Source organism: Vigna unguiculata, chromosome 11, assembly GCF_037176805.1.
Source record: "Vigna unguiculata cultivar grain cowpea cultivar isolate G323 ecotype 2 chromosome 11, ASM3717680v1, whole genome shotgun sequence".
NCBI lineage: Eukaryota > Viridiplantae > Streptophyta > Magnoliopsida > Fabales > Fabaceae > Vigna > Vigna unguiculata.
In genome coordinates, this window is record NC_140802.1 from 42,552,521 (window position 1) to 42,580,129 (window position 27,609).

The window sequence follows — 27,609 nt, forward strand, 5'->3', positions numbered from 1 at the left end:
ATCAGAAAACAATATCCACACACATTTTATCCATCAAGTCATAGCTAAAGCACTATGAAATAATTATTTTTATTCCCACTACTAAAGCACTATCAAACAATAAGTATTTTTATAACATAAACAATATTTTTTATAAATGCATGCGCATTTATTTAATTTATGGTACAATTGTATATAATCTAGTTTTAAATTTTTAAAAAAGAATGGATAAAGAATGGAAGGTATCTTAGAGGTTCATGTTTTATCTAAAACATGTTTAAATTTGTTGCGAGTGTGTACACAACAATCTCTTTTGTAGAAAAGAGGAACCTGTTTTGTGTTCATGCATCTGTTATCTCTTTATAAGTGAATACAACCATCATTTCTCAAACTTTGACCACAAAGATTGTGACTCAGACAGTTAAACCCCATCAATTCAAAGTGTGGTTCATAAAATTTCAACAAAATTTCAATTTCGTTTTTATCTATGGAATATTCCTTTTCAAAGTGTCCTAGTAATTGAATATTCTGTCATATTCAATTCAAAAAGTAAAGCAAATGACGGGCTTCTAAGGCCCATTTCAGTGTATACGCGTAGCAAACTTTTAAGGATGATATTTTGATATTTATAACAATATATAACAAAGATTTTTTTTTATTAACATCTCAAAATATCAATTTTATCTTTTAAGATATAATTATTTATTAAAATTTTTAAAATTGATTATTATTTTTATAAATTTTGTATAAAATTATTTATTTTTGCTTCTTCTCTTCTTTATTATTTAACGATTATTTTTTCATTTTTTCTGATATATTTCATCTTATTTTTAATAAATATAATTTTATTTTATATATTAACTCAATAACATTATAATATAATATCACACATATTTAAAAAAATATGTATACACATATTTAATCACTTACTAATATAATATTATACATATTTAAGAAATGCATACGTACACACAAACGCAATAATACCTGATTTTATGTTAATCTATATAATATTTTTACCATTTTGATGATCATGAAAAGAATATTAAGGTAGAAAATAAAATGTTTAAATTAAGTGAAAAGTAGTAAAAAAAATAAAAGAAAAGAAGATAAACTAGTAGTTTCTACAGTACTAATATTATTTTTCTATTCATTATTATTTGATTGATTAGAGTTATTAATTATGTCTATGTTGCAAGACGCTTGTCCAAACTATTATACAAATAAGGAATAGACGAATCAGCACAATTCTCTAACAATCTGCATGGTTGAACATTTATTATTGCTCACTAAATTAAGAATTTTGTATTTATTTGCTTGACAAATGTTAACAAAGGCTAAGAAATACAGTGGATAAAAAGTAATATTTACAAAAAAAAGTTATCAACGTATTTCTTCTTTTAGTATATATTTAATGTGAATTTCAACAAAAAGAAAATGATTTCATTGCATATTTTTGTTTAGAATATCCTTTATGTGTTCACTTTCATTCTACCAATGAATGTGTTCTTATCACATGTTTTATACTATGAATGGATGAAAAGAAAGACACTGATGTTATGTATATTTATTGAATGAAAAATTAATATATATTTATTTTAAAGTATTTTTATGAATTTTAAATTTTTAAAGTTAACAAGTAAATAAACGATAAAATATTTTCTCTAAAAATTAATTATATATTAATATTATTTGTTTATTTCATGAAATAATTGTTAAAAATAAAAAATAGTTTAATCACTAACAGAATTTAAACAAAATTAATAAATTAAAGTTATATATCAATTATTTTTGTACAAATCCAATTATTTACCTAAATATAGTTACAGCATACCATATATTTAATTGTGTAAATAGTATATACGATACAAGTCTTTTTGTATTGATATTAAAGTTGTGTGGTAGTTAATCTTATCAATTAAAAATTAGCAGCGTAAAAATTATAGAATAAGTTAAGAATGTATGAGCTTAACAACAAATAAGAAATAAAATAAAATGTTTATTTTTTATTTCAAAACAATATTTTAGTTTTTTATATAAATTTATTTATGGTTTAATGATGTCGATTTTTTTTAAACTTATAAATGAAATTAAAAGTGATCATTTATAAGATAGATGATTATAACATATAAAAATAAGTTTCAAAAAAAAATTCTGATAAAAGTCTTTCCTTAAGAGATTTTAACCTTAAGTAAACATGGAGAAACTCTTAAATATTTAAATTTAAGTTAGAAGTTTTACTAGATAAAAGTGAGTAAAAGGAATGATATATATTTATCATTTTAAAATTTTGAATTGAAAATGACTTGTTGAATTTTTATATTATCCATGTAATGTAATCAATGAAAATTAATCTCATGTTTAATAATGAAGAGAAGCATATTTTTGTTTCCTTTGACTAAATAATTACTTTAAAATGGTTGGAAATAGGTCAAAATAGGTTAAATTAAGATATAAACCTATGAGGTCTTCAACCAAATCATATTAACAATAGTAATTTATTAGTCACCATTGGTTACATACATGCATCTCTGAAAGTTGAATTTTCTTGGTCGTTTGTCTTGTTTATATTCTAATTCCAATGTTTAAGTGGACCAAATCATTGAGAAAGAAAAAAAAATTACAATAAAGTTTATAAACTGAAAAACATAATTAACCTCTTAAAATTTGATTTGAAGTTTCCGAATATTTATAAAAAGTGCTGACATATTATTTATTTTCTTTTGTGAGCTTTAACATGTATAATAAAAAATTCTCAAAATTTCATTTTTCATAAAAGAAAGTGAGTACGGAAGATGCATTATAAAAATGAGGTGAGGTGACACCATTTGACATTAGAATTTTTTTTATTTTGATAAAGATTGTAATTATCTCCTATGACCGAACAAGTGCATCATTAATTAATAACGAATGCTAAGTTTCGTATATAAAAAGTTCACTAAAGTTAGTGCACTTTAGACATATTTTACAACAATAATCACTTGAAGACAAGAAGTAAAGGTGTTAAGAATCACTTAAGACCACATTTAATTAAGTGTGTTGCTGAAATAACAGCACCCACCTTAGCCACCAAACATTTGCATTTGTATTTGTCATCAAAGATTCAGAGGCCAATCTCTAACATTTGGTGCACAAAAGAGGTTTTGTTTGGTTTTGTTTTGGGTTTCAACATTCAATGATCTGTCTCAGTTTGACCCCATGATTTCTGTCTTCTCCACCAAGGCCACAAACCAAAGAAAATCTCAATTCTCCATCACAGGTTCCTTCTCCCTCTCTTCTATTAATCATTATTAATCAATCAATCATCTTTATTTCTTGTGTCCATCAGCTATGCAAAGCAAACTCATCGATTTTGCTTCCATGCACATAAATTGCCTCAAAATCTTACTATCCTAGGGTTACCAATGTTCCCTCAAGCTTCTTCTTTTAACGCATGCATCAAGTTACAACTTTTGATTGCTTGAACATATTTTTAGCTTTTTGCATACATGTGTTACTACCTCTCTCTCTTCCACTTTTCATGTCTTGTTAAAAAGCTATGCTAATTGTATGGTTCTGGATTCATGGGGGAAACAAACTGATTTTTTATTTTTTTTTCTGAATTTTTCAATTTACAGTGTTGGTTTTGAATTGAAATTTGTCGCCTTGATGGATCCACGTTTCGAGTCCAATTTCATCAACGGTTTTAAACCTAACCAAGTGCCCAACACGGTTGTTGCAGAGGATCAGTTCCTTGTCCCTGTTAATGGGATGATGAGACCCTTTGAGTTTGGGTTCAGTGATAACCCGTTAATTCTTCCACCTGATCTAAACTTTGCTCAGAACCATGTTTCCTTTGCCCCCGATGAGGAGTCTCCGTTGGATGAGATTGATTTTTCTGCCACTGTCTTACGCTACATAAACCAAATGCTTATGGAAGAGGACTTGGAGGCGAAGTCGTGTATGTTTCATGATTCCTTGGCTCTCCAAGCTGCTGAGAAATCATTCTATGAGGCCATTGGTGAGACACACCCTTCTTCAGTAAAAACCTATCACAACGTGGACAGCCCTGAGGATAGTAGTTTCAGTGATTATGGCAGCAGTGGTACAACCACTAGCACTACTAACTCGATTGATTCCCATTGGAATAACGTTGATCTTACAGACTATAAGCCTTCCATACTGCAAACAACTTTTCCCACTGACTTTGTTTTCCAGGCCAGTTCAATCCAATCTTCCATGAACACCACAAGCAACTTCGGTGTTACCGATAGAGGATTCTTGCCAACGGCTGGATTTTTGGATCCAACCTTGTTTAGCAAGAGTGAGTCTGTACTGCAATTTGAGAGGGGTGTGGAAGAAGCCAATAAGTTCCTACCTAAAGTGAATCCTTTGGTTATTGACTTGGAGAACCCCACTTTTAGGAAGGTTCCTCCTCTGCAGGAGGAAATTAAGGCAGAGAGAGATGAAATTTCTGCGGAGTTAAGAGGAAGGAAGAATCACGGGCGGGAAGATGAAGAAGCAGATTCGCAAGATGGGAGAAGCAACAAGCAATCTGCTGTCTACATTGATGACAGTGAGATATCAGAATTGCTTGATAAGGTTCTGCTGGGCACTGGATGCAGAAAGGAGCCAGCTCCTTTGTGTATTTGTTACGCAGACCTTCCTAATGGAGCATCCTCGAGTGCACAGAAGAAATTAGAAGAAACAAACAAGTCTGGTGGTGGGAAGAGCCGTGTTAAGAAGCAAGGAAACACAAAAGGAGTTGTGGATCTGAGGACATTGTTGATTCTGTGTGCACAAGCTGTTTCTTCTGATGATCGTGTGTCTGCTAATGAATTGCTGAAGCAGATAAGGCAACATACTTCTCCTTTGGGTGATGGGACTCAGAGGTTGGCCCATTGCTTTGCAAATGCTCTTGAAGCACGCTTGGCTGGGACAGGAACTCAGATGTATACTGCTTTATCACACAAAAGAACCTCTGCAGCAGACATGGTGAAAGCTTACCAAATGTATATTTCAGCCTGTCCATTCAAGAAGCTATCAATCATTTTTGCAAACCATACAATTCTGCAGCTAGCCATGGAAGTTGAATCTCTTCACATTATAGACTTTGGCATCCGTTATGGCTTCCAATGGCCTGCTCTTATTTATCGTCTATCAAAAAGACTCGGTGGGCCTCCCAAGCTTCGGATTACAGGGATAGAACTCCCACAACCTGGTTTCAGGCCAGCAGAGAGAGTCCAGCAGACGGGGCTGCGCCTTAAAAGATATTGTGATCGCTTTAAAGTTCCATTCGAGTTCAATGCCATTGCACAGAAATGGGAAACCATCAAAGTTGAGGACTTGAAGATAAAGGAGAATGAACTTCTTGCAGTGAATTCTATGTTTAGGTTTCAGAATCTACTTGATGAGACAGTTGTGTTGAACAGTCCCCGTGATGCCGTTTTAAGTTTAATAAGGAAGGCAAATCCCAGTATTTTTATACAAGGTACTGTCAATGGAAGCTACAATGCTCCATTCTTTGTAACACGGTTCCGGGAGGCCCTTTTCCATTATTCTACGTTGTTTGATGTGCTTGACACTAATGTCAGTCGTGAAGATCCAATGAGGTTGATGTTTGAGAAAGAGTTCTTTGGTCGGAGAGTAATGAATGCTTTAGCTTGTGAGGGCTGTGAGAGGGTTGAGAGGCCCGAGACATACAAGCAATGGCAGGTTAGGAACACCAGAGCTGGATTTAGGCAACTTCCCCTGGATAAACATCTCATCAACAAATTAAGATGCAAGTTGAAAGATATATATCACAGTGATTTCATGCTTCTTGAAGATGCAAACTTTATGCTGCAAGGTTGGAAAGGCAGAGTAGTTTATGCTTCATCTTGTTGGGTGCCTGCATAGGCCTTGACAGTGATCTTCTCAGGGTAGTTTTTCATTAGGAGAAATGTTTCATGTGTTTGTAGGGTAGACATGGACTTCCACAAGTCTTATTTATGGCTTAAACTTGACTTATTCTAGAAGCTTATCCCTGCTAATGGAATGACACAGCTCAATTAAGTTTCAGTTCTCAGAACATTTTTAATTGATGAAGTCATGAGCATGACACATTCAAATGTTGAACTCTTCCTTGTTGAGTTCTTATGATAGGTAAGCCTAAGCTGCAGAATCCTGAGATAGCTAGAGATTTTAGAAGTTGAAATGCTGCCAAATACTTCCTTCACTCCGATTTTTTCTGTGTTGTTCTATTTATACACTAATTTTTATGTTTAAATATATCAACATTAGGTATTTTTTATGTGTAGTAGAGGTCAACAAAAAGACCTAGAGAATTGGACTCTCCTTCAGTCTCTAGATGCACCATGGTAGGGTTTTCTTATCCGTCAATATACTATTAAAGTGTAGTCTTCATCATTAAGAACGTATAACTTCTATGCATATTCTCTTTCTCATGTTACCTTGTCTTTTTCTTTATGATGCATCTTTTTCTAAGTTTGTATGATAAGATAATATTCCATTCCTTTTAATCAGTCATTTAACTAAAGGAAATTTCACTCTTATTGTTTCTGAATTTCGTAATGAATGTCTAAGTTTTATTTCTTCTTTGACTGCAAATGTTGAAAATCATTTTTTAAACTTTTCTCTTAATTAAATTGATTTCTTGATTACTTATTTAAATTTTTGTTGATGGTATTTTAATTTAATTTAAAGCAGTTGCAGCGAAATTCTTAAATAAACTAAGTCATATATTGTCATGATAGATATTCGCAAATATATATTTAAATACTATCATAGGCTAATATTATTTATTTATTTATTAAAAATTTAATAATTTTAAAAATCAAGTAAAAATGTTTCAAAATCGTAAAATGAAACTTTATTCGCTTTAATGTAGTTTACAACATCTCAACATTTGAACGTTCGACGTATTCAACGAAGAGAACAAACTCTTATGAAAAGTCTCAAAAAACAGGACACTCGTGAACCGTTGTCGGTCAACTATTGGCATTTTGGTTCGGAATAAATAACCAACCACTCCTTTTTTGTAATTTATATGTTAAAATTGAAGACTTTAATTATAAAATAATTTATTTATGTTAAATTTTATTGATTATAAATTTTATTATATAGATTAGTTATTTATGTTGGGAAATATGCGTGCTAAAGACTAGTTTAATTTAACTTAATTTTTAGTCAGTAAATTAATTTTCAAATCCCATTTCAAAAATTGAAATAACTATCATTTTTCAATTAGCTGAAAAAACCACTTTTTTATTTAATTATAATTTGTTATAACAAGTTTTTTAAATTTAGAATAACTATTTTAAAAAAATATTTTTAGCATAATTTCTTGTTATGACTTTTCGTTTAATGGTTTTAGTTACAGTGAAACTAAATTTTAATACCTTATGATATGACACTGTTGATGCTAAAAAGAGGATCTAGATCACACGTTCAGAAATATAGGTTTTTTTATGTAAAAAAGAACCAATTTTTCTTACATTTTGAAGAAGAATAATTTAAAAAATCTTACACTGCTTGAGAATGAAGACAAAACGTACTTTCTAAAATAGTTTCATTCCTTAAAGGATGTAGATATTTAAAAAATAAAAATAAAAATTGTGAGATGAAGAACAATAATAGATGAAATGATTCAGGAACATGCCTTTTTCCTAAAAAAAAGTGTAATGGAGTTGGGAAAGTGGATTAGAGAATCTTGCATACCTAAATCAAGAAGTTGCAGTTTGTGTGCAGTATTGAGATTGTAGAGACATATACTTATGATGTTCTTCTATTCTTTGACTACAAAAGCACCCTCCTTTGAGCTCCGAACATTCGCGGCGGCATCCCTAAACTAAGGTTTTTGTCATAATAGTCAAAAGGGTTTCCTTTGCCTCTGTTTTTCTTCTTCCATTTTCGATCAATTTTCTTTCCCAACACAAAAGCTTAACTCTTTCACTCTTACCATGGAGCACCCAAACTTCTTCGGTGGTGAAGAAGAAGAAGATGGCATGACCCATCTCACAGACCCGCTTGCTTTTCCGACCATGGATCCTTCTTCCAGAGACCCCTCGCTGGAAGATAACGACTTCTCAGAAACTGCAAAGTTCATCAGCCAGATCCTCATGGAAGAGAACGTCGAACACAAGCCATTCTACGACTCACTCACCTTGCAAGTTACGGAGAAATCTTTCTACGACGCTCTCGCCGGTAACCTACCTCCTTCCCCCAATCAACACCCCCTTGCTTTCAGTCCCGAAGCTGAAACCACCACCACCACTACCACCGCCAGCACCAGCACCAGCAGCAACAGCAGTAACAACAATTTTTCGGATGAAAATTCAAGTGAGTTGAAGCTTCCTTCTCCAGATTCTGTTTTTAAGTTTAACTCCCGCGCCCTTTCTCAGCCGTCTCCGTCCATTACCGCCAACCATGGACTCCAAGATTTGGATTTTTCTATTGCCAAACTCTTATCACAGAATATTTTCAACGATGTTGACTCCGTTTCCCAGTTCAGGCGGGGCCTGGAGGAAGCTAGCAAGTTTCTTCCTCCGGGACCTAACCTTGTGACTGGTCTAGGTTCAAACGGAGAACAAGCGTTGAATAAGTTTGTAGATACTTCGTATGGGTTGAGTGGGAAAAATCACAAGAGGGACGAGAGATACGCTATAGAGGAAGAAGAAGAAGAAGAAGGGAGAAGTAACAAGCAGACAGCACTTTCCCATGCCGATGAGAGTGATTTGTCAGATGCTTTCGATCGGGTGTTGCTTCATGAGGGAAACATGTGTAGCCAAATCAGTTCTTTGCCAGGTGGAGCAGTGAAGGTCGATGAAGCAGATGGAGGGAAGAGTCGTTCGAGGAGAAAAGGGAGGAACAAGGAAACAGTTGATTTGAGGAATCTTTTGTTGATGTGCTCACAATCTGTGTATGCCAATGACAACAGAACGGCCAATGAATTGCTGAAGCAGATTAGGCAACACTCTTCTCCCTTTGGAGATGCATCACAGAGGTTGGCTCATTACTTTGCCAATGGTCTTGAGGCACGCTTGGTTGGGGATGGTACAGTTGCACAGGGAATGTATTCTTTTCTGACCTCTAAGAGGAGTTCTGCAGCAGAGTTTCTCAAGGCATACCAGGTTTTCCTTTCCGCTTCCCCTTACAAGAAGTTTATATATTTCTTTGCGAATAAAATGATTATGAAAGCAGCTGCAAAGGCAGAAACCATCCATATTATTGATTTTGGCATCCTATATGGTTTCCACTGGCCAATTCTTATAAAGTTTTTATCAGATAGAGAGGGTGGTCCTCCCAAACTGAGGATCACAGGGATAGAGTTTCCCCAACCAGGCTTTCGTCCCTCTGAAAGGATTGAGGAGACGGGTCACCGTCTTTCTAACTATTGTAAGCGTTACAAGGTTCCCTTTGAATACCATGCCATAGCATCAAGGAACTGGGACACAATTCAGGTTGAAGCCCTTAAAATTGAGAGCAATGAGTTTGTTGCTGTCAATTGTCATATGAGGTTTGAGAATTTACTGGATGAGTCTATTGAAGTGGACAGTCCTAGAAATGCAGTCTTGCATTTGATCAGGAAGATAAATCCAGATATATTTACTCACTCCATCACTAATGGATCATACAATGCCCCCTTCTTTGCCACAAGGTTTAGGGAGGCTTTGTTTCATTATTCTGCTATTTATGATATGTGTGACACTGTCATACCTCGAGAAAACGAATGGAGGTTGATGATTGAGAGAGAGTTTTTGGGCCGGGAGGCTGTGAATGTTATAGCATGCGAAGGTTCTGAGAGACTTGAGAGGCCTGAGACATACAAACAGTGGCAGGCTAGGAATACAAGGGCTGGCTTCAAGCAGCTCCCATTGAATCCGGAATTGATGACCAAGTTTAGGACCAAGTTAAAGGAATGGTACCACAGAGATTTTGTCTTTGATGAAGATAACAATTGGATGCTTCAAGGTTGGAAGGGCCGCATTCTGTATGCTTCCACTTGTTGGGTGCCGGCATAATGAATGTTACTGAAGTGGGTTCCGAACTCATACTAGACTAAAGGTGTGATTCTAAGAATTAGTCACTGACTTTTACTCTATCCATTTCTTGTTTTCCCTGTCAAGGATTTGAGTTATAGTCTGCTAACACTTGCTTGTTGCTTGAGCTTTGAGATATTTCAGGTTGTTGTAATGGTGAAGCTTATTTTTCTCGTTACACTGTTCCAGGTTCTGGTACCTACTTGCTTCACCTTCAGGTGCTGTGATGAAGATTGTACCAAAATTTGAACCGTGTTACTTGGTAAAATTATGGCATGACTTTGCTTGTAGGATAGAGACTTGTGAAAATAATGCAATTTCTATAATGATAAGGAAGGTGTACTAGAGTAGGAGAATCCTTGTAAAATGTTTGCTAGAGTACTTGTGATCAAAATATCGAGTTGTTTTCTTTCTAACCAACATGTATTAGGCATTTCACATCCTTCTATTTAAATCTGTAATACGTTGTCTCTTGAACCAAATTAGCTACTGAATTGACATGATGTAACAGATGACAATGTTCAGTTTGTTTTTCCGGTGATGCTTGCAATTTTATTTTGTTGCAGTAAAAGTCATGATTTCCAGCGATAGCTTGTCTAAAATTTTCGGGTAATTTGTTCCACTGATCAAAGAACTTCAAATTTTTTATTTGTTGCTACTACTTAGATATAAACTAGAATATTCAGATAAGAATGCTGACAAATGCCTGGTTCTCCTAGCTTTCTTTCCCTGCCTTAATTGTGCCACTAAAAACTAAGTTTAAACTTTTAACAGTGCTTTACGAGATATAACTTCATTAGATCTTATAAATTGCATGCTCTTTGGTTGCATTATTTTTTAAAAATTTTCCATTAACATTGGCTCTTGATGCTTCTATGAATGCTATTTTCTTATTACGTGCCATTGCCAAAGTGATTTACCCGTGATTTATTATCATGCTGCCAAATAATCTGTTGGCTGTTGCTGCAATTGTGAAATATATTATTCATGATATGAATTGATTAATTTCAATGATTTTAGACTGTGAAACTTGATTTAGAAATTAATAATAGTATGAAGTTTCGTAAATATTGTTTTACCTGACATAATCTTTCAGTACCTCAAGAACTTGAAGTTGAAGATCGAAAGGTGGTTATTGATTAATAAAACAAGCAAAGTTACTGTACTAGAAAACTATTTTATTTATTAAAGTTAATTCTATCTGACTTTTGAACAAACAAACACTTAAGTATGGTTGCTGGAAGTGGAAGTTTACTTTGTCTGAGGCAATCACAGTATCAGCAGAAGTATCTTAAGCAATTTGCTGGAAGTGATTGAAATAAATTTGATGGTCAACTGAAAAAAAGTTATTCTGGGGAAATGGTTTTGACAGAATGTTGAAACAAACTTAGCCAAAAATATATATATATAGCAAGATTGAAGGAATGTAATGTTTTGAAGTTGTGTACATATATACTTTGCATTGATTTAGCAATTTGCAAAATACTTGCAACATAATCTCATATGTTCAAATTTTAACTAAGTAGCAATTTGGGAGGGAATCATTTATGGTTTATTTGATACATTGATTCTTAATCTTGATATAGTGATTTCTAATTTCACTCTGTATCTTGTTCTTGCCACTGTTTCAAATTTTAAACCAGAAAACCCTACCAAACATAATCAATATAACTTTTTGTTATTTTTAATGTTTGTATGCCAAATATCAGTCTAATGGAAGCAATCCTAAAACTACGATTCTAAGAATCAATCACTGCCTTTTTTTCTATCAAGCTCCTATTTTCTCAGTTAAAGCTTTGTTCGAGTTGTAAAACTTCGCTTGTGTATTTGCAAGAAAATTATTGTATTTTTGGATTCAATTAACGATTAACCGATTTCAAAACGTACATTAGGTATGTTACTAACAATATACATCTCTAGAAAAATATCATATACTAATGAATTTGAACAAAGAAATCCAATAGTTTTAGATAGTATATATATAGAGAGAGAAGAAATTTTTCGATAAAAAATATTAAGATTGGTAAAGGTTGATAAACTCAAACTCTAATTTTATTCTGCATAAGGTTTTCATATTTGTTCTACTTTTCTTTACTTTAATTTTTACTTTTTTTACGATGATTCTCTTTTATTTATGATTAAATATTTTTTTCTTACGATGTTTATATTATAAAATGTATTCATTATAGATATTATTAATTTGTGATAAAGTAATATGTGTAATCATGAGTATATTGATAATTTGTTTAGAGTCACAAACTTTTCCTATATCAAAAAAGTTTTTTTTCATTAAATTGTAAAAACAAAATAAAAAAGGCATCACAGAAAAATAAAACAAAAATCAAAAGAATAACATTTTCATAGCATATTTCTTTTGAACCACATTCTTTTAAAATTGTTGTGTTATTTAATTTTTTTTCCGGTAACACGTTATCACTTTGAAAGAAATTTTTATTAGATTGATAACATTTACCAAAATCGAATTGGTACAATGCATTAAAAATAAATTTTGATGATTAAATATTGATAGTTGAGTCGTGAATGCCTTTTTCCTTTCTAATTTCTTTTGTTTAAAAAATAATTTGAGTCTAGCAAGAGTCATTTTCTTTTTTGGTTTATAAGATTCCCTAATAGATTTTAAACATAAAACAAATACAACATACTTTAAGTAAAATTAGATTTTTGTTTTCTCACTCTGTATTTGTTTTCTATTTTTTCTTTCTAAGAAATTGCATGCAGGAATAATTCATTTAAATTCAAATTACATTTTAGTTTGAACAATTTTTAGATTATTAAACTATTATATTTTTATTTCAAGTTTATTTTAAGCTACTTAAGATTCTATTAATATTATCAAGTAGACCTAAATGTCAACAAGTTAGACAGGAAAAATTCTATTTTTAAAATTATTAGACTAGTGCTAGATGCCCAAAATTACATATCCAGCATTCCATAGAATATATATATATATATATATATATATATATATATATATATATATATATATATATATTTTGTTTGTGCACATAATTTGATTTGAGAATATACTATAATCTAATGCCAAACATATTCAATATGTTTGTTTGTCTGTGCACATAATAGATTTACTTGTAAAAGGAGTGTGTGAATCTGTTTTCCTGCAATGTTATAAAGTTGTATATGCATTATCAAATGAATATAAGTGTTAGGAATAGTTTAAGTAACACATTGGTTAGAAATGAGAAACTATAGTATTGAATAAAAATAAAGACTTATAAATTCATTGTCTTAAGACTGTGGGTTGAGAGTGATGTCAATATCTTATGCGATTGTATTTAAGTCTCATTGGTGTTATATTTCCCCGATAATACCCTCTTTATAAACCTAACAAAAAGTTATGTTGTTCTGATAGCACATGTCTTCAAGATAAAGAGCCAAAACTGCTACATATCAGTGGCTTCACCACATACTTGTGTCAGTATGTGAGACATGTTGATTCCAAGAAATATTGTGAAACCTGCAACAGATTTATGAGCTGGTGTGGTGTTATCAGCTATAACTGTATCGTGTTAGAGTATATATTGTTTCCCATTGAAGATAAGTTTCAAGGATTAGCGTCGTACATCAGCTTCTAGGATTGGCCCTTCAACAAAATCTACCCCATGAAGATAGAGTTTTTTGACAACAGTAACACCATCCTCCTCCGAAATAGGAAGGTTCGCGGTCATGTTCATGACCATGATAGTCAAACTTCAAAGGGCTGCTGCATACGTTGCTGTTTGCAGCTTTGTGACTGAATTCCCCATTTTTCTTTCTTCTTTCTCTTTCTGAACACTACAAAAAGCCATAACGATGGAGCCCAACTTTCCCGGAGTTGACCTGTTTGATGAAGAGGAGAACATATCACACCTCTCAGAATCACTTGGTTTTGCTAGAATGGATCCTCCACTTGAAGACAACGACTTCTCAGAAACCATCAAGTTCATAAGCCAGATCCTCATGGAAGAGAACGTTCAGCTACAGAATCCATTCTACGACTCACTCACCTTGCAGGTTACCGAGAAGTCCTTCTATGATACTCTAGTGGGTAACCTTTCCCCTAATCAACACGCCCTTCTTCTCAGCCCCCAAGGTGAAACCACCGCCACTGATAACAACAGTTTTTTAGATGAAATTTTCCCTTCCCCGGATTCTGTTTCTGCTTCTGCTTCTACTTTTCAGTCTGTTAGTCATGGATTCTCAGATTTAGATTCTTCTATTGCCAAACTCTTGGCACAGAATATGTTCAATGATGCTGATTCTATTTCCCAGTTCAGGAGAGGATTAGAGGAAGCTACCAAGTTTCTTCCTTCTGGCCCTGAGCTTGTAACTGGTCTCCATTTAAACGGTGAAGAACAAATCGAAACGTTTGAAGTTAATTCCAAGAGTAGAAAGAATCACGAGCGTCAAGAGAGAGATACCACAGAAGAAGAAGGGAGAAGTAGTAAGCAATCGGCACTTAGCCTTGTTGATGAGAGTGACATTTCAGATGCCATAGATCGGGTGTTTCTAAGTGTGGAAAACGTGGGCAGTGAACACGATTCCTTGCAGAGTGGAGCAGTGAAAGGTGAGGAGCGACATGGAGGAAAGTGCCGATCAAAGAAAAAAGGGACGAAGAAGGAAACTGTGGATTTGAGGAATCTTCTGCTGATGTGTGCACAATCTGTGTATGCCAATGACAATAGAGCTGCCACCGAATTACTAAAGCAAATTCGGCAACACTCTTCGCCCTTTGGTGATGCATCACAGAGGGTAGCTCACTACTTCGCCAATGGTCTTGATGCACGCTTGGTTGGGGCTGGTTCTTGCGGTCATGAACTATTTTCTTTTCGGAACTCTCAGAGGATTACTGCTGCAGAGTACCTGAAGGCATATCAAGTGTTTCTATCTTCCACCCCTTTCAAGAAGTTTACATATTTCTTTGCAAACAAAATGATTACGGAAGCAGCTGCAAAATCAGAAACTCTCCATATTATTGATTTTGGCATCCTATATGGTTTCCAGTGGCCAATTCTTATAAAGTTTTTATCAGATAGAGAGGGTGGTCCTCCCAAGTTGAGGATCACAGGGATAGAGTTTCCCCAACCAGGTTTTCGTCCCTCTGAAAGGATTGAGGAGACGGGTCACCGTCTTGCTAACTATTGTAAGCGTTACAAGGTTCCCTTTGAATACCATGCCATAGCATCAAGGAACTGGGAAACTATTCAGGTGGAAGCCCTTAAAATTGAGAGCAATGAGATAGTTGCTGTCAACTGTCACATGAGGTTTGAACATTTACTGGATGAGAGTACTGTTGAAGTGAACAGTCCTAGAAATGCAGTTCTTCATTTGATCAGGAAGATAAATCCGGATATCTTTACTCAGATCATTATTAATGGATCATACAGTTCCCCTTTCTTTACCACACGGTTTAAGGAGGCACTGTTCCATTTTTCTGCGGTTTATGATCTGTTTGACACTGTCATACCTCGTGAAAACGATTGGAGGTTGACGATTGAGAGAGAGCTTTTGGGTCGGGAGGCTATGAATGTCATTGCATGTGAAGGTTCTGACAGGGTTCATAGACCTGAGACATACAAACAATGGCAAGTTAGGAATACAAGGGCTGGTTTCAAGCAGCTCTCATTGAAGGAGGAATTGATGGCCAAACTTAGGACTAAGTTAAAGGAATATCACAGGGATTTTGTCTTCAATGAAGATAACAATTGGATGATTCAAGGTTGGAAGGGCCGAATTTTTAATGCTTCCACTTGTTGGGTGCCCACATAATGAGATGCCACTGCACTTCTGCACTTGGTTTAGAACTCAGACTAGACAATGTTGAAGCTTGACTTAGTATCTGCTAACACATCATGGTTATTTGAAATATTTAAGCAAAGGCATGGTTCAATGTTGAAGCTTATTTTGCTCGTTAAATAAAAAATTGCTGTGATGAAGATCGCACCAAGCTTTGCACAAGTTACTTGGTAAATTCATGTCACCAATTTACTGGTATAATTGAGACTAGTGAATGTAATGCTAATTCTATAATGATAAGGAAGGAATAATAGAGTAGGATATGCGCTTGCCTATTTCCCATGTTTACTTGAATACTTACAATTATTATGTTGAGGTATTTCACATCCTTATTAATAATTATGTAAAATGTTTTTGCAGGAAAAATTGTCCCTTGAGCTAACCTTGCTCTAAAAATGCTTCATATTTTGTTCCACCGATCAAAGAGTTTAGTATTTAGTACATATTGTTGTTACATAAATGGTAAAGAAAAGAATACGAGTGCTGATAAATGCTAGCTAAGTTTGAACTTCTAACAATGGTTAACAAGATAGAACATATTTGGATCTTAAAAGCCAATGGCTGATTCTTAGAAACCTACCTTTTTGTCTAGTTATAAGTCCTGAACCTGGTTCAATAACATCTCTTTATGCCAGCACCCAACAAGTGGAAGTAACAAAATCTGTGGTACCATTTCCTTAACTTAGTCTTAAATTTGGCCATTAATTCCGCATTCTATATGATCCATTAGTGATGGAGTGCTAATAATATCCGGTTACTGTAATTTCAGAGTTGTAAAGTGAACATATTTTCATAACCTATTGGTTCCTTTGAGCCACATGATGGAAGCATACCAGTTATAAAAGTCACTCTCTTCATGAGACATATATATCTCAGAAAAAGATTAAACTTTAATGAATGATCCAATAATAAATAGTTCGATAAGTCTTCACACACAAGATCATTTTGAACATTCAATGAACTTTTAATATATTGTATTGCTGACATACTACGACAGTATATATAATCCATAATGGTTGCTACTGTTACTTTGCTATATATAGTAACGCAAACTCACCTTCTCATTCTTCATAGACATTCCACTCATTCATTCAAAGTGAAAGCCAAAAAGTGTCATTCTGAATTTTTGTTTTGTAAAATACTGTGTATATCTTGTTTAGTCATCCACAGTGAGTCAATATAAGTAAATAGTCTCGTGTATTTCAGATATTACAATCTTCATAAATTGTGTATGTCCAAAACTCTAAAAAACGAGAGAAACAAAAGTGTTACTTCAGTCAAGGATATGAATACAAAAACTGATGTAACATTACCCAAATCCGAATTGTGTAAGTCACAATGGAATCATATATCAACAACTAAACCATGAAAGACACAAAAATTGCAATTCACAAGTAAAATCAGCCAGAAAAGAGGGACTCGTCAATTTCAATCTTCACCACCTCATTATCTTCGAACCTATCTTTCTTGGAAGGTGCAGGTGGAGCATAAATCCTCGGTGGCCCTCTACCCTTCTTCTTGTCCTTTGGCCTCGCCTAAAATAATAAGCCCCCAATCCCATTTACAATATTAGGACCACGAAAAGCTTAACATTAAAACTGAAAAAGAGAATATGGAAGCAGAAGTTTACATTCCCAAACGAATGAGCGAAGCGCTTTCCCTTTGCAGTTTTCCTGTCCCCTCTGCCACAGTACACTGGGAGATAACAAAAGACATAAAATTGGGAAATGGGGAGTTAGAATTCGTCCAGAATAAAGAAAAGTGGTTAAAAAATGGATTTAGTGTTGCAGAAAGTACCAGAAGGGGTTGGGGAGAGTGTGGAGGTTGCAGAGGCTGAGAGGGAAGGGAAAGGAGTGGAGAGTGGTGAGAAGAGAGTTTGGGAGTGAGAGAAGGAAAGGTGAGAGGTGGAAGTGTGAAATTGAGTGAAAAGTGGAGGAGGTGATGCTAGGAGCAGTGACGCCATGGCTGAGGAGAACTCAAGGGATAAGGTTCCACAAAGAGGAATATGGTGCAGTGTACGAGGGTAGCTTCTATAGTGTAATTGGAAGAGGTCTTTTTATCAAAAGAAAAGTGGGAATATGGAGAATAAAAAAAGAAAGAAAATTCAAGGGGTAAAAGGATAGAGAGAGATTGTAATTTAAAATTGCAAAACTCATATATTGATTTTGTTGAAGGTGATATGAATTCTGCCTTGAAATAAATTAACTTATAAAATCACACTCTTAAATAAAAAGAATTGTATTATAATAATTATAATTTTTGACTTAGTAAGAACTTGATCAAATCCATCATAAAGTAGGTTTCATATTAAAGAATATTCTCGATTTGTTTTTTGTTCTTGTAAATTTGATACTCAATTTCAGTTTTATTCTTTTGACTTCATTTCTATTCATGGTTACGTTTGTTTCCTCCACCTATTTTGTTGTTATACATTTTTTTTTCTTCCAAAACTAGTTTCATGGTTGGAGAGACTAAAACTTGTTTTTGTATTTTAACACCGAATTCAATATAGAAATATGTTGAATTTCAAAAGATAGACAATGATATTATTTAATTTAAATGTTTTTTGATTAGCAAATACAGGAATTAGTCACATTGAATTAAATCTATGAAATCTGTTTTGGTTGAATTATTCAATCATGTGTATCTTTATATTTATATTTCTACACCTTCTAATAAGTTGTTTCTATTTTAATCTTGTGTTTGATTATGCTTGAAGTCACCTTGAATGAATTGCTACTTTCTCTATTTCTCGCCTAAATAATGTTCAATATATTTGATCTTAAATGATGGAAGCTTGTTATTTTAACTTAGCACTAGATTAAGTATGCAATTATGCTTAACTTTAGAGAATGCACACTAACTACCTTTTCAAGTACACAATGAATCTTAGATACAAGGTTGTTTAATTATTCGGATGGTATGATACTCATTTTGGTAGGAGAATCTCAATTTGATACCTGTACTTAAAAAAATATCAATTGTGTGCCAACTTTTAAAAATTAATTTAATTACGTCCCTTTCAAGAAAAAGTTATTAATGTCTTTAACATGTCACGTGTCAACCTCTAACTTTTTTGATTTTTTTGATTTTCTTTTTATTTAATTTTTTAATTTTTTTTTACAAAAACTTTTTTTTGCCATATGTCACGTCCCTAATGTAACATATGTCAACCTCCAATTTATTTTTATTTTTTGCAAAAATTTTAATTTTGACATTTGTCTTGATTTCAATTTAGTACTCATACATGCTTTTTTATTCAATTTAGTCTCTACTTTTATGTTTTTAGTTCAATTTTGTCCTTGTAATAACTGAAATATATTTTTATAATTTATTTTTTATAAAATTAAAATTAATTAAATTAAATATTTTATAAAATTAAGTACTGATATTTATATTAAATTTTTTGTTAAAAAATTAAAATTAAAAAAATTAAAAAGAAATCAAAAATTAACAAGTGTTACATTAGAGACATAAAAGTTTTAAAAATAAATAAAAGTAAAATAAAAAAACAAAAAGTCAAAAGTTGACATATGAGATATCATAATTTTTATTTTTTTTTAAATAACTTTATTGAAACCATTTTCAAAAATTAAAACGAATTAACATTTTATTAAGGACAAATACCAAATTCATACTCCTATGTAAAAATGGATACCAAGTAATTAAACCTAAACAGAGAGAACAAAAATTCACTGTACTTGCTTAATTTCTAAATCTTGGTTTAGGAACAAAACACTTTGACGGTGGTTCACGCTTATACTTGCTCTGAATTTTAGATTTGTGAATTTCTAAAGTTAAGACAGGATAGACAACTATGGTTTGTTTTTTGTAAGTACTATGGTCGGTTTCCCATGTATTTGTCTAACACGTGGCCCTCCTTTTCCTCTGCCCAACAATCATTCATTATGTTTGTTTGTATCTACAGAATATAAACGAACGAATATGCGACAATTTTATGAAAAACATAAAAAAGTAAATTAGCTTTACATAAAAAAAAAAAAAAACAGAGTGGATTTACGAAAAAAAGAAGAAGCTAATGTGTAATCTATAAAAAAATTTACATAATAAATCATAGATATACATATTAATAAAATATTTACAAGTATAATCGATTTACCAAAATTATACTCATATGATTTATTAATATTTATATTTATAAACTTTATATAATAGGATAAACCAAATTATATCTATAAATTTTTAATAACTATATTATTAATATATTTTTATATTGTAATAATATTAAAATATTAAATAATTTAATTATACAATTTTATTAATTAAAATATTTTTGTTAGTTATCACACTCACAAACTTACTTTTTTTCTTTTCTTTTCATTTTTTAACTTTTCATCTTTTTATCCAAACAATCTCATTTTCTAATTCTTTTCTCCTTAAATTCATTATTTTCCACGTCTTCCAGTTCATTCTCTTGTCTAAACAAAGTTTTACTTTTCAAATTTCAAACTTAGTTCACGTTTACAATCACAAACAACACAAATTTATTTATCAATTTAAAACATAACACCCCTCCCTCTTATTGAGAATTTAAGCAATTTCATAAATTCTATATTAGTTAAAAATGAATAAAATAAACAACATATTAATAAAAAATAATTAAATATATTTTTACTCTTTTAATTTTGATATAAAATTAGAATTCATTTTATCTTAAGTGATCAAACTTTAAAAGTAAATAAATACTATAATTCTAATCTAACTATATTAAATTCATTTAAACTATTTAATCTGTTTGATACACTACGAAATATCATTTAATACATCAACAAAATTTTAAGGTCGTTAAATCTAAATGGTTATATCCATTAGGAACTGAAACAAATTTTAATTTTATGTTTAAATTTAGAAACTATAATTATATTTAACTTAATAAAAGCTACGAATTTATTTATAAAAGTTTTTAATCAAAAATGATTTTATAAGTTTATTCATAACATTGTATTGTATTAATTTTTTAAAATTGAAAATAGTGCTGTAATAGAATTTATCTAGAACTAATATAAATTTATTTAAGAGTAAGTGAAGTCAAATTCTTTATAATGCTTCACTTAAAAATCAAACATTTAATTGTTTGAAGTCCAAGGTGACTACAGAAGCCTCACCATTGTCTCTCCCTTTTTCCTGTGCTGACGGCTAGCCACTCATTAGATTGGAACACAATTTTCTCTTTCTCTCACTCAAATTCATTCAAATATCATCATTTTCTTAATATATATAAACGTATATTGTTTCAACTATTTTTCTTAAATAATAATAATTCCCGACAACATTTTTTTCATCCTTCTCGATTTTGTTTGTACAGAGATTGAGTTTATAATTGATAGCACCAATTCGGAAACAGCATATCTGCGATCTGATTCATTCCTCGTTTACCACACCATTTTTATTTTATTTAATTCTCATCGAATATTCCATTTCGAAACACAACACAAGACAGATTCACTCACCCAGATTCTGTGAAGTTGAAAATGAACAAAATCAGAGTCTAGATACGTGATTGCATCCACAACTTGGAGGACAAACAAAAGAAAATAAAAAGTCATGAACATAATATATTTATATATAAACATGAATTATTAGGGTCTAGGGGATGTATCTGGATAAATCTAATATCGAAAAGCTTAAAGAATGTTGTGGAAGAATTTTCTAAAGGGAAGCCTTCAACAACTAAAAGTAATTGGTAAGGAAAAATATTTGAAAGAATTAAATAGTGACGTAGAAAAGAGATGCATTAATATTTGATAATCCATTTAATAAAGATTTAATTTGTGATAATATATTGACACTAGTTAGATTTAAGATGTTGACGCTAAGTCAAATGTGTCTGGACATCATGAAAAACGAATATTTTATTAATAAATTGTATTTAATTAAGTAATACACGCTTTAGTCAATAACTTGTTGGTCAAGGATACCTTTCAACATGTGAGCTTCTGATTTGACTAACGAACCTTCTTTCACTGCTTCCTTGTTTTGAGATAATCCTCCCTATTCTTTTCAAAAATAATACTTTTAAATTATATATATATTTTCCATGAATCAACTCAGATTTACTCAAACATTATATCTTGATCATATGTACTTTGTTTTTCATAAGATTCTAAAATTATAATAAAGGTTTAATTAGTCAGATGGTGTCCATTTTCGTTTAAATGTGTCAGTTTGATACTGTTTTAAAAAATGTGTTAATTGAATCTCAACTTTTGAAAAGATGTTTCAATTAACTCCATTGCAGCAAAAAATTATTAATCCCATTAACAGTATTGATATTTAAAATAACTTACAAAATTAAACATTGATATTTATATTAAAATTTAGTAGTAAAAATCATTAATTAAGTTAACGGCTTTAATAATTTTTGTCTTAAAAGGATTTAATTAAAACATTTTTTCAAAAATTAGGATTTAATTGACACATTTTTAAAATATGAGTACCAAAATGATACATCTGAACTAAAATGTATACCATATGACTAATTAAATCTATAATAAATAACTCTCATTAGAAAGTGACAATTAGCTTATCATAAATCTATTCAATTTTAGTAGTAGGTTTATATTTCTAATGCTAGGATGACATAAAATATTCGTTATTAAGTTAAATGCATAAGTCAAATGTATGCATATGTCGGTTTTACTTGAAGTTTTTCTATGTAACTAGATAATAATAAAGCCAATATATATTTCTTAGATTATGTTTGGAATGGAGATGAAATTGAAAGTAAAAATTAATGAATATGAAGAAGAAGAAAAAAAGCAAATGAAAGTGAAGCTGTTTATTAAAAAAGAGAGTGAAAAAAAAAATTTGTGAAAATTAATAAATAAGATGATTGGTTTGATAAATTAAAAAAAATCATAATAAAATTTATTAATAAATTAAAGTTAAAATCGGTTTTTAAATTGAATATAAAATTTTTATCAAATTTTAATAAGAATTTTATTAAAAATTGTGTTTACCGTTCTTACTTAACCACTTTAGGGATATTCCTATACATCACACATGAAAACTATGATGAAACCATCCGATCAAGGTTTTCCAAAATCAAATATTACATACATATATACCCAATCTCTCTATATATATATATAATTAACAATACAATTTATAGTATGTTTTTTAACTTGTATTTTATGATTTGTTACTTAAAAAAATAAAATAAAAGAAAGACTAATTAAACGAGAACAAATAAATATAATACGTTTGTAATTTTTAACGATATAAATATATATTTAAAAATCAAACTAGAAAATTTTTTAAGATAGTGACGTTTAACATAATCGTTTAGGATTAAATTTGAAACTTTAAATATAAAATAATTACATTAAAAATTTTCAAAATTATGTATGGTTAACATTTTCACCAATATTAATAATTATATATGATAATAAATAATTCATATTAATAACACGATTAAAAAGGTAGTTTACTAATTTAGTTTGATTAATTAAAATTTTTTCCTCTCTAGAACAAAACTAATTGATTGGTAATCATATTTATTCGAATTTTATGTTTCTTCTGTCTAGATAAACTAAAACAAAACCGACACGTGATTTTATTTTCTTTTCTTTCTTTCTATAAAATCCGACATTGGACTTTTATTTGGTCGTACAATAAGTTTATCCGCATTTATTAAATAAAGGATATACGTTTTTAATCAGTTTTCGTGTATATTTATTACAATTTTAATGAAAAAAAATATCGTCTTAAATACTTGTGTTGTAGTGTTAAAGTAATGAAAAAAAAAAATTCGTCTTAAAGACTTAGAAATAGCTTTAATAAATAAATATTGATAAAAAGTAAAATATGATCATTAAAACATGAATTAATAAGATATTTTGGTCGTAGTTGCCAAGGTTTATTACTTTATTTTTATTCTGATAATTATTAGCTATTTTATGTGGTAACCAAATTGATTGATTGATGAATATAAAAAACAAGGATCAAATTGATGATAATTATTATATTCAAATGGATTAATGAATACTAATTTAAAAGAAGGAAAAAAGAAAAAACAACTTGTTAAAGATTGCATTTAGAACCGTGTTTGAGAATCTCCTTCACTCAATTTCTAATGAAGTTAAAAATATTACATTTACTTTTTTTATATAAAATTAATTTTTTTAATTATTATGGTTAAAATCAAATATATTTTTAAATTAAAATAAAAAACAATATTTTAATTTTGATAATTTTGACGAAAAATATTTAACAAGGTCAAAAAGTTAAAATATTTTATTATACATTTTTTAAAGAAATTACAAAAATAAACAAATTTCCTACAATGGGATGATATTATAAATTTGCTAATTCAATTAAAATAATTGATGTTCATGTTTCAATTTGAATATTACATAAAATTTTCAATAAATAGTGGTTATTATTATTTATAAGTTTAAATTGATAATTTATTCCCACGATAATTACAAGAAAGTAGTGGTGAAAAATTGTGTCTGACCCACACCTTTTAAAAACACGTACACCTTCCTAGAAACTTCAGAACCTTAAAGGAAAAGAGCAAAGGTTTGTTGTTGTAAATTAGTATATATTAGTATTCCCATTCAGTACCTTTCCCCTGCTTTACTTCTGCTCACTCTTAGTTGCATTGTCTTGGTTCGGTAACTCCTCACAAAACTAGGTTTCTCTTTCTCTCTCTTCTCTTCTCTCGCTCTCTCTCTGTCTCTGTCTCTTATTCATTCATACCTTCATTCTTCTGCGTTATAATCTATATTTCCAAAAATATAGGACTAGAGTCACTGTAGTTTTCGTTAGATCTCTGAATTTTTCTTCATTATTGTTGCTTGCTTGATCTGTTATTGTTTTGTCTTTGGGGTGGTAGAAGATTCTGCTTAGTCAAAGATTCTTGTCTGCTATAGCAAAGCACCGTAGGAACTAGATCTCTGTGGAAAGTAAAGTTTTTTTTGTTCGAATTCTATTCTGGCTAACATCATGCTCTCCATGGATTCCCTTCTGGATAATTTTCCTGGTTCGGCAAATGGATTCATATTTGAAAACGGTTCTGTCTCGTTGTTTACGAATCAGAACAGGGTAAGTGAGTTCAAGTTGGATGATTCACCTGTCTCGGTGTTTACGAATCAGAACGGGGGAAGTGAATTCAAGTTGGATGATTCACGTTCCCCGTCAGAGTCTGCCGCCGATGATGCTCCCTCTTCTGGGACAAGCTCTGACGGAGAACACACAGAGAGTACTAAGCTCTCCAATCCCATGCTCAGGTACATAAGTGATATCCTCATGGAAGAAGAGGATGATTTGGAGCGCAAACCCTGCATGTTGCACGATTGTTTGAGACTCCAGGCTGCTGAAAAATCATTCTATGATGCTTTGGTTCATAGTCACCCATCATCACCTCGTCAATTTAACGATAACCCAGACCCAGATGATAATTTTGGTGGAACCACTAGTTCTGAGAGTTATAGCAGTTATACCACTGACAATTCATGCGAGTCTGATAGGTTTAACGGTGCTGGTGATTTTGATTCTTATTTGCTACAAAGATCGCTGCATAATTCTCAGGAACACGCTTATGTTGCTCCTGATCTGATTAGAGGGGCACAAGCTGAGTTCCATTTTTCAAATGGAGCCTGGAATTTGATTCAGTCGCAGAACAAGGCGGGCGTAACTGAAGAGAGTGTGACAAGGACAGGCAAAGGATCAAGGGAGAAGAGGAGCCATCTCATGAAAGATGATGTCTCACATGAAGAAGAGGAGAGAAGCAATAAGCTTTCAGCTGTCTATTCTGATGATTCGGAGTCATGTAGCATGTTCGATGAAGTGCTGTTTTGCAGTGATGGCAAGAGTCCAGCCATTTTGAAATCTGACCGTGAACCGTCATCATCACAGCTTGCTGATTCAGGAGGATCTAATGGGAAGACAACACGTTCGAAGAAAGGTCCCAACAAGGGAAAAAGTGCAAGAACAACGGTGGATTTATGGACTTTGCTAACTCAATGCGCACAAGCCGTGGCTAGCTTTGACCCAAGGACTGCAAATGAAATCCTCAAGCAGATTAGGCAGCACTCTTCACCTTCAGGCGATGGACTTCAGCGTTTGGCTCACTACTTTGCCGATGGTCTGGAGACAAGGTTAGCTGCAGGGACACCAAAGTTCATGCTGTTTCAGTCAGCATCTGCTGCAGATATGTTAAAAGCTTACAGAGTGTATGTCACATCATCACCATTTCACTGGATGTCATATTTCATGGCTAACCGCACTATTCTTAAGTTTACAAAAAGTGAAAGCAGTCTTCACATTATTGACTTTGGGATTAGCTATGGCTTCCAGTGGCCTTGCCTCATCCAACGGCTTTCACAGAGAGCAGGAGGTCCTCCGAGGCTTCGTATAACAGGAATCGATTTTCCTCAGTCAGGGTTTAGGCCAGCAGAAAGGGTAGAGGAGACGGGGCGGCGCCTAGAGAAGTACTGCAAGAGATTTGGAGTCCCTTTTGAGTACAATGGCCTTGCTCAGAAATGGGAAACCATAAGACTTGAGGACCTCAAACTTGATAGGAGTGAAGTAACTGTGGTTAACTGTTTGTACAGAATGAAGAACCTGTCGGATGAAACTGTGACTGCAGACTGTCCTAGAGATGCTGTGCTGAGGTTGATCAGGAGGATCAATCCAACCATCTTCATGCACGGGGTTGGCAATGGCACCTACAATGCACCATTCTTCTTGACAAGGTTCAGGGAAGCACTGTTCCACTTCTCAGCATTGTTTGATATGTTTGAAGCTAATGTGCCTCGGGAAGATCCATCTAGGCTTATGTTTGAGAAAGGGTTGTTTGGAAGGGACGCAATCAATGTCATAGCATGTGAGGGGGCAGAGAGGGTTGAAAGGCCAGAGACCTACAAGCAATGGCAGGTTAGGAACCAGAGAGCAAGGTTCAAGCAACTTCCATTGAGCACAGAGCTCGTGAACAGAGTAAAGGAAATGGTGAAGAAGGAATATCATAAAGATTTTACAGTTGATGAGGATGGGAAGTGGGTTTTGCAAGGATGGAAAGGGCGTATTCTTTTTGCTCTTTCTTGTTGGGTTCCTGCTTGAGGAATGACCAACTCATAACCCATTCATCGTCATGAAAAGTTGTTTTAGGTGTAATAGCACAACTTTTGGGTGTATTTATCCTTGAATAAAAGTGTATCATGATCATATTCTATTTCAATTTGAATAGTGTAAATACACTGTCACCTGTGCACTTTATGAACAATATCTACATTAATACAATAGTCTCAGTATGCTTAGAAAGCAGCATAGAGAATAGAAAAGTTGGCGTTTATTTTTATCTTCACTGCTTACTGTTATTAATCGATATCTGAGATTAAGTCACAACATTAGCAGAATTTCTGCTATATTGGTGATTAGTTGGATATGATATGATTCTCCATCTGTGTGGACATAAGAGAATTTCAGACGTGAAATCTTCATCTGTTAACTGACAAAGACATACCCATTATCAAATTCCCTCAATTTCAAAAAAGCACGCTTTTAATTCCATGAAGCTGGCAAATGGATAGAATTTTCTACTATGGGAAAAAAACTATTCTCTTTGTGGTCCTTTATTCATTCATTGATTGCGGTTTGCAACAACAGTACTATTGCATGTGTTGCTTTACTCAAAGTCATAATTATCCTCGTCCTCTACACTGTCCTTCCTCAATTTGATGGCCCTCACCAATGAACAGCACCATTTTCAGTTCAATGATTTTTTTTTCTCTCTTTTCACACAGACCATATTGGATTCACATGTTTAAGTGGC

At 32.3% G+C, this 27,609-nt stretch overlaps 3 protein-coding genes and 2 pseudogenes across 5 annotated transcripts; 4 read left to right on the forward strand and 1 right to left on the reverse strand.

Annotated features, from left to right (window-relative positions):
• Positions 1-3,019: 3,019 nt before the first annotated feature.
• Positions 3,020-6,018, forward strand: LOC114169334 (scarecrow-like protein 14). Its single transcript, XM_028054446.2, has 2 exons — positions 3,020-3,238; positions 3,597-6,018. The coding sequence occupies exon 2, from the start codon at positions 3,628-3,630 to the stop codon at positions 5,854-5,856; it is 2,229 nt and encodes a 742-aa protein (XP_027910247.1). The 5' UTR covers positions 3,020-3,238; positions 3,597-3,627; the 3' UTR covers positions 5,857-6,018.
• Positions 6,019-7,643: 1,625 nt separating this feature from the next.
• On the forward strand, positions 7,644-10,533 carry LOC114169199 (scarecrow-like protein 14 pseudogene; annotated as a pseudogene). Of its 2 annotated transcripts, none has more exons than XR_014986559.1 (2): positions 7,644-10,023; positions 10,143-10,533. The product of XR_014986559.1 is annotated as a scarecrow-like protein 14 pseudogene, transcript variant X2 (transcript). The 2 variants fall into 2 exon arrangements; XR_014986558.1 differs by having other exon boundaries at positions 10,188-10,533.
• A 2,838-nt stretch (positions 10,534-13,371) lies between these two features.
• LOC114169909 (scarecrow-like protein 34 pseudogene) lies at positions 13,372-16,642 on the forward strand (annotated as a pseudogene).
• Positions 16,643-16,992: 350 nt separating this feature from the next.
• LOC114169910 (small ribosomal subunit protein bTHXc-like) lies at positions 16,993-17,865 on the reverse strand. Its single transcript, XM_028055300.1, has 3 exons — positions 17,610-17,865; positions 17,443-17,507; positions 16,993-17,347 (listed from the first exon to the last, which is right to left on the reverse strand). The coding sequence occupies exons 1-3, from the start codon at positions 17,773-17,775 to the stop codon at positions 17,213-17,215; spliced, it is 366 nt and encodes a 121-aa protein (XP_027911101.1). The 5' UTR covers positions 17,776-17,865; the 3' UTR covers positions 16,993-17,212.
• A 6,531-nt stretch (positions 17,866-24,396) lies between these two features.
• LOC114169037 (scarecrow-like protein 30) lies at positions 24,397-27,015 on the forward strand. The gene has a single exon (XM_028054052.2). The coding sequence runs from the start codon at positions 24,783-24,785 to the stop codon at positions 26,895-26,897; it is 2,115 nt and encodes a 704-aa protein (XP_027909853.1). The 5' UTR covers positions 24,397-24,782; the 3' UTR covers positions 26,898-27,015.
• The last annotated feature ends 594 nt before the right edge of the window (positions 27,016-27,609 follow it).

Bases quoted from the DNA above. Each gene is read 5' to 3' on its own strand.
- LOC114169334 (XM_028054446.2), top strand. From the start codon at position 3,628: ATGGATCCACGTTTCGAGTCCAATTTCATCAACGGTTTTAAACCTAAC.
- LOC114169910 (XM_028055300.1), bottom strand. From the start codon at position 17,775: ATGGCGTCACTGCTCCTAGCATCACCTCCTCCACTTTTCACTCAATTT. The intron at 17,508-17,609 runs GTACTTTCTGCA...GTTATCTCCCAG, and splicing joins ACTCTCCCCAACCCCTTCTG to TGTACTGTGGCAGAGGGGAC. The intron at 17,348-17,442 runs GTAAACTTCTGC...TTATTATTTTAG, and splicing joins TCGCTCATTCGTTTGGGAAT to GCGAGGCCAAAGGACAAGAA.
- LOC114169037 (XM_028054052.2), top strand. From the start codon at position 24,783: ATGCTCTCCATGGATTCCCTTCTGGATAATTTTCCTGGTTCGGCAAAT.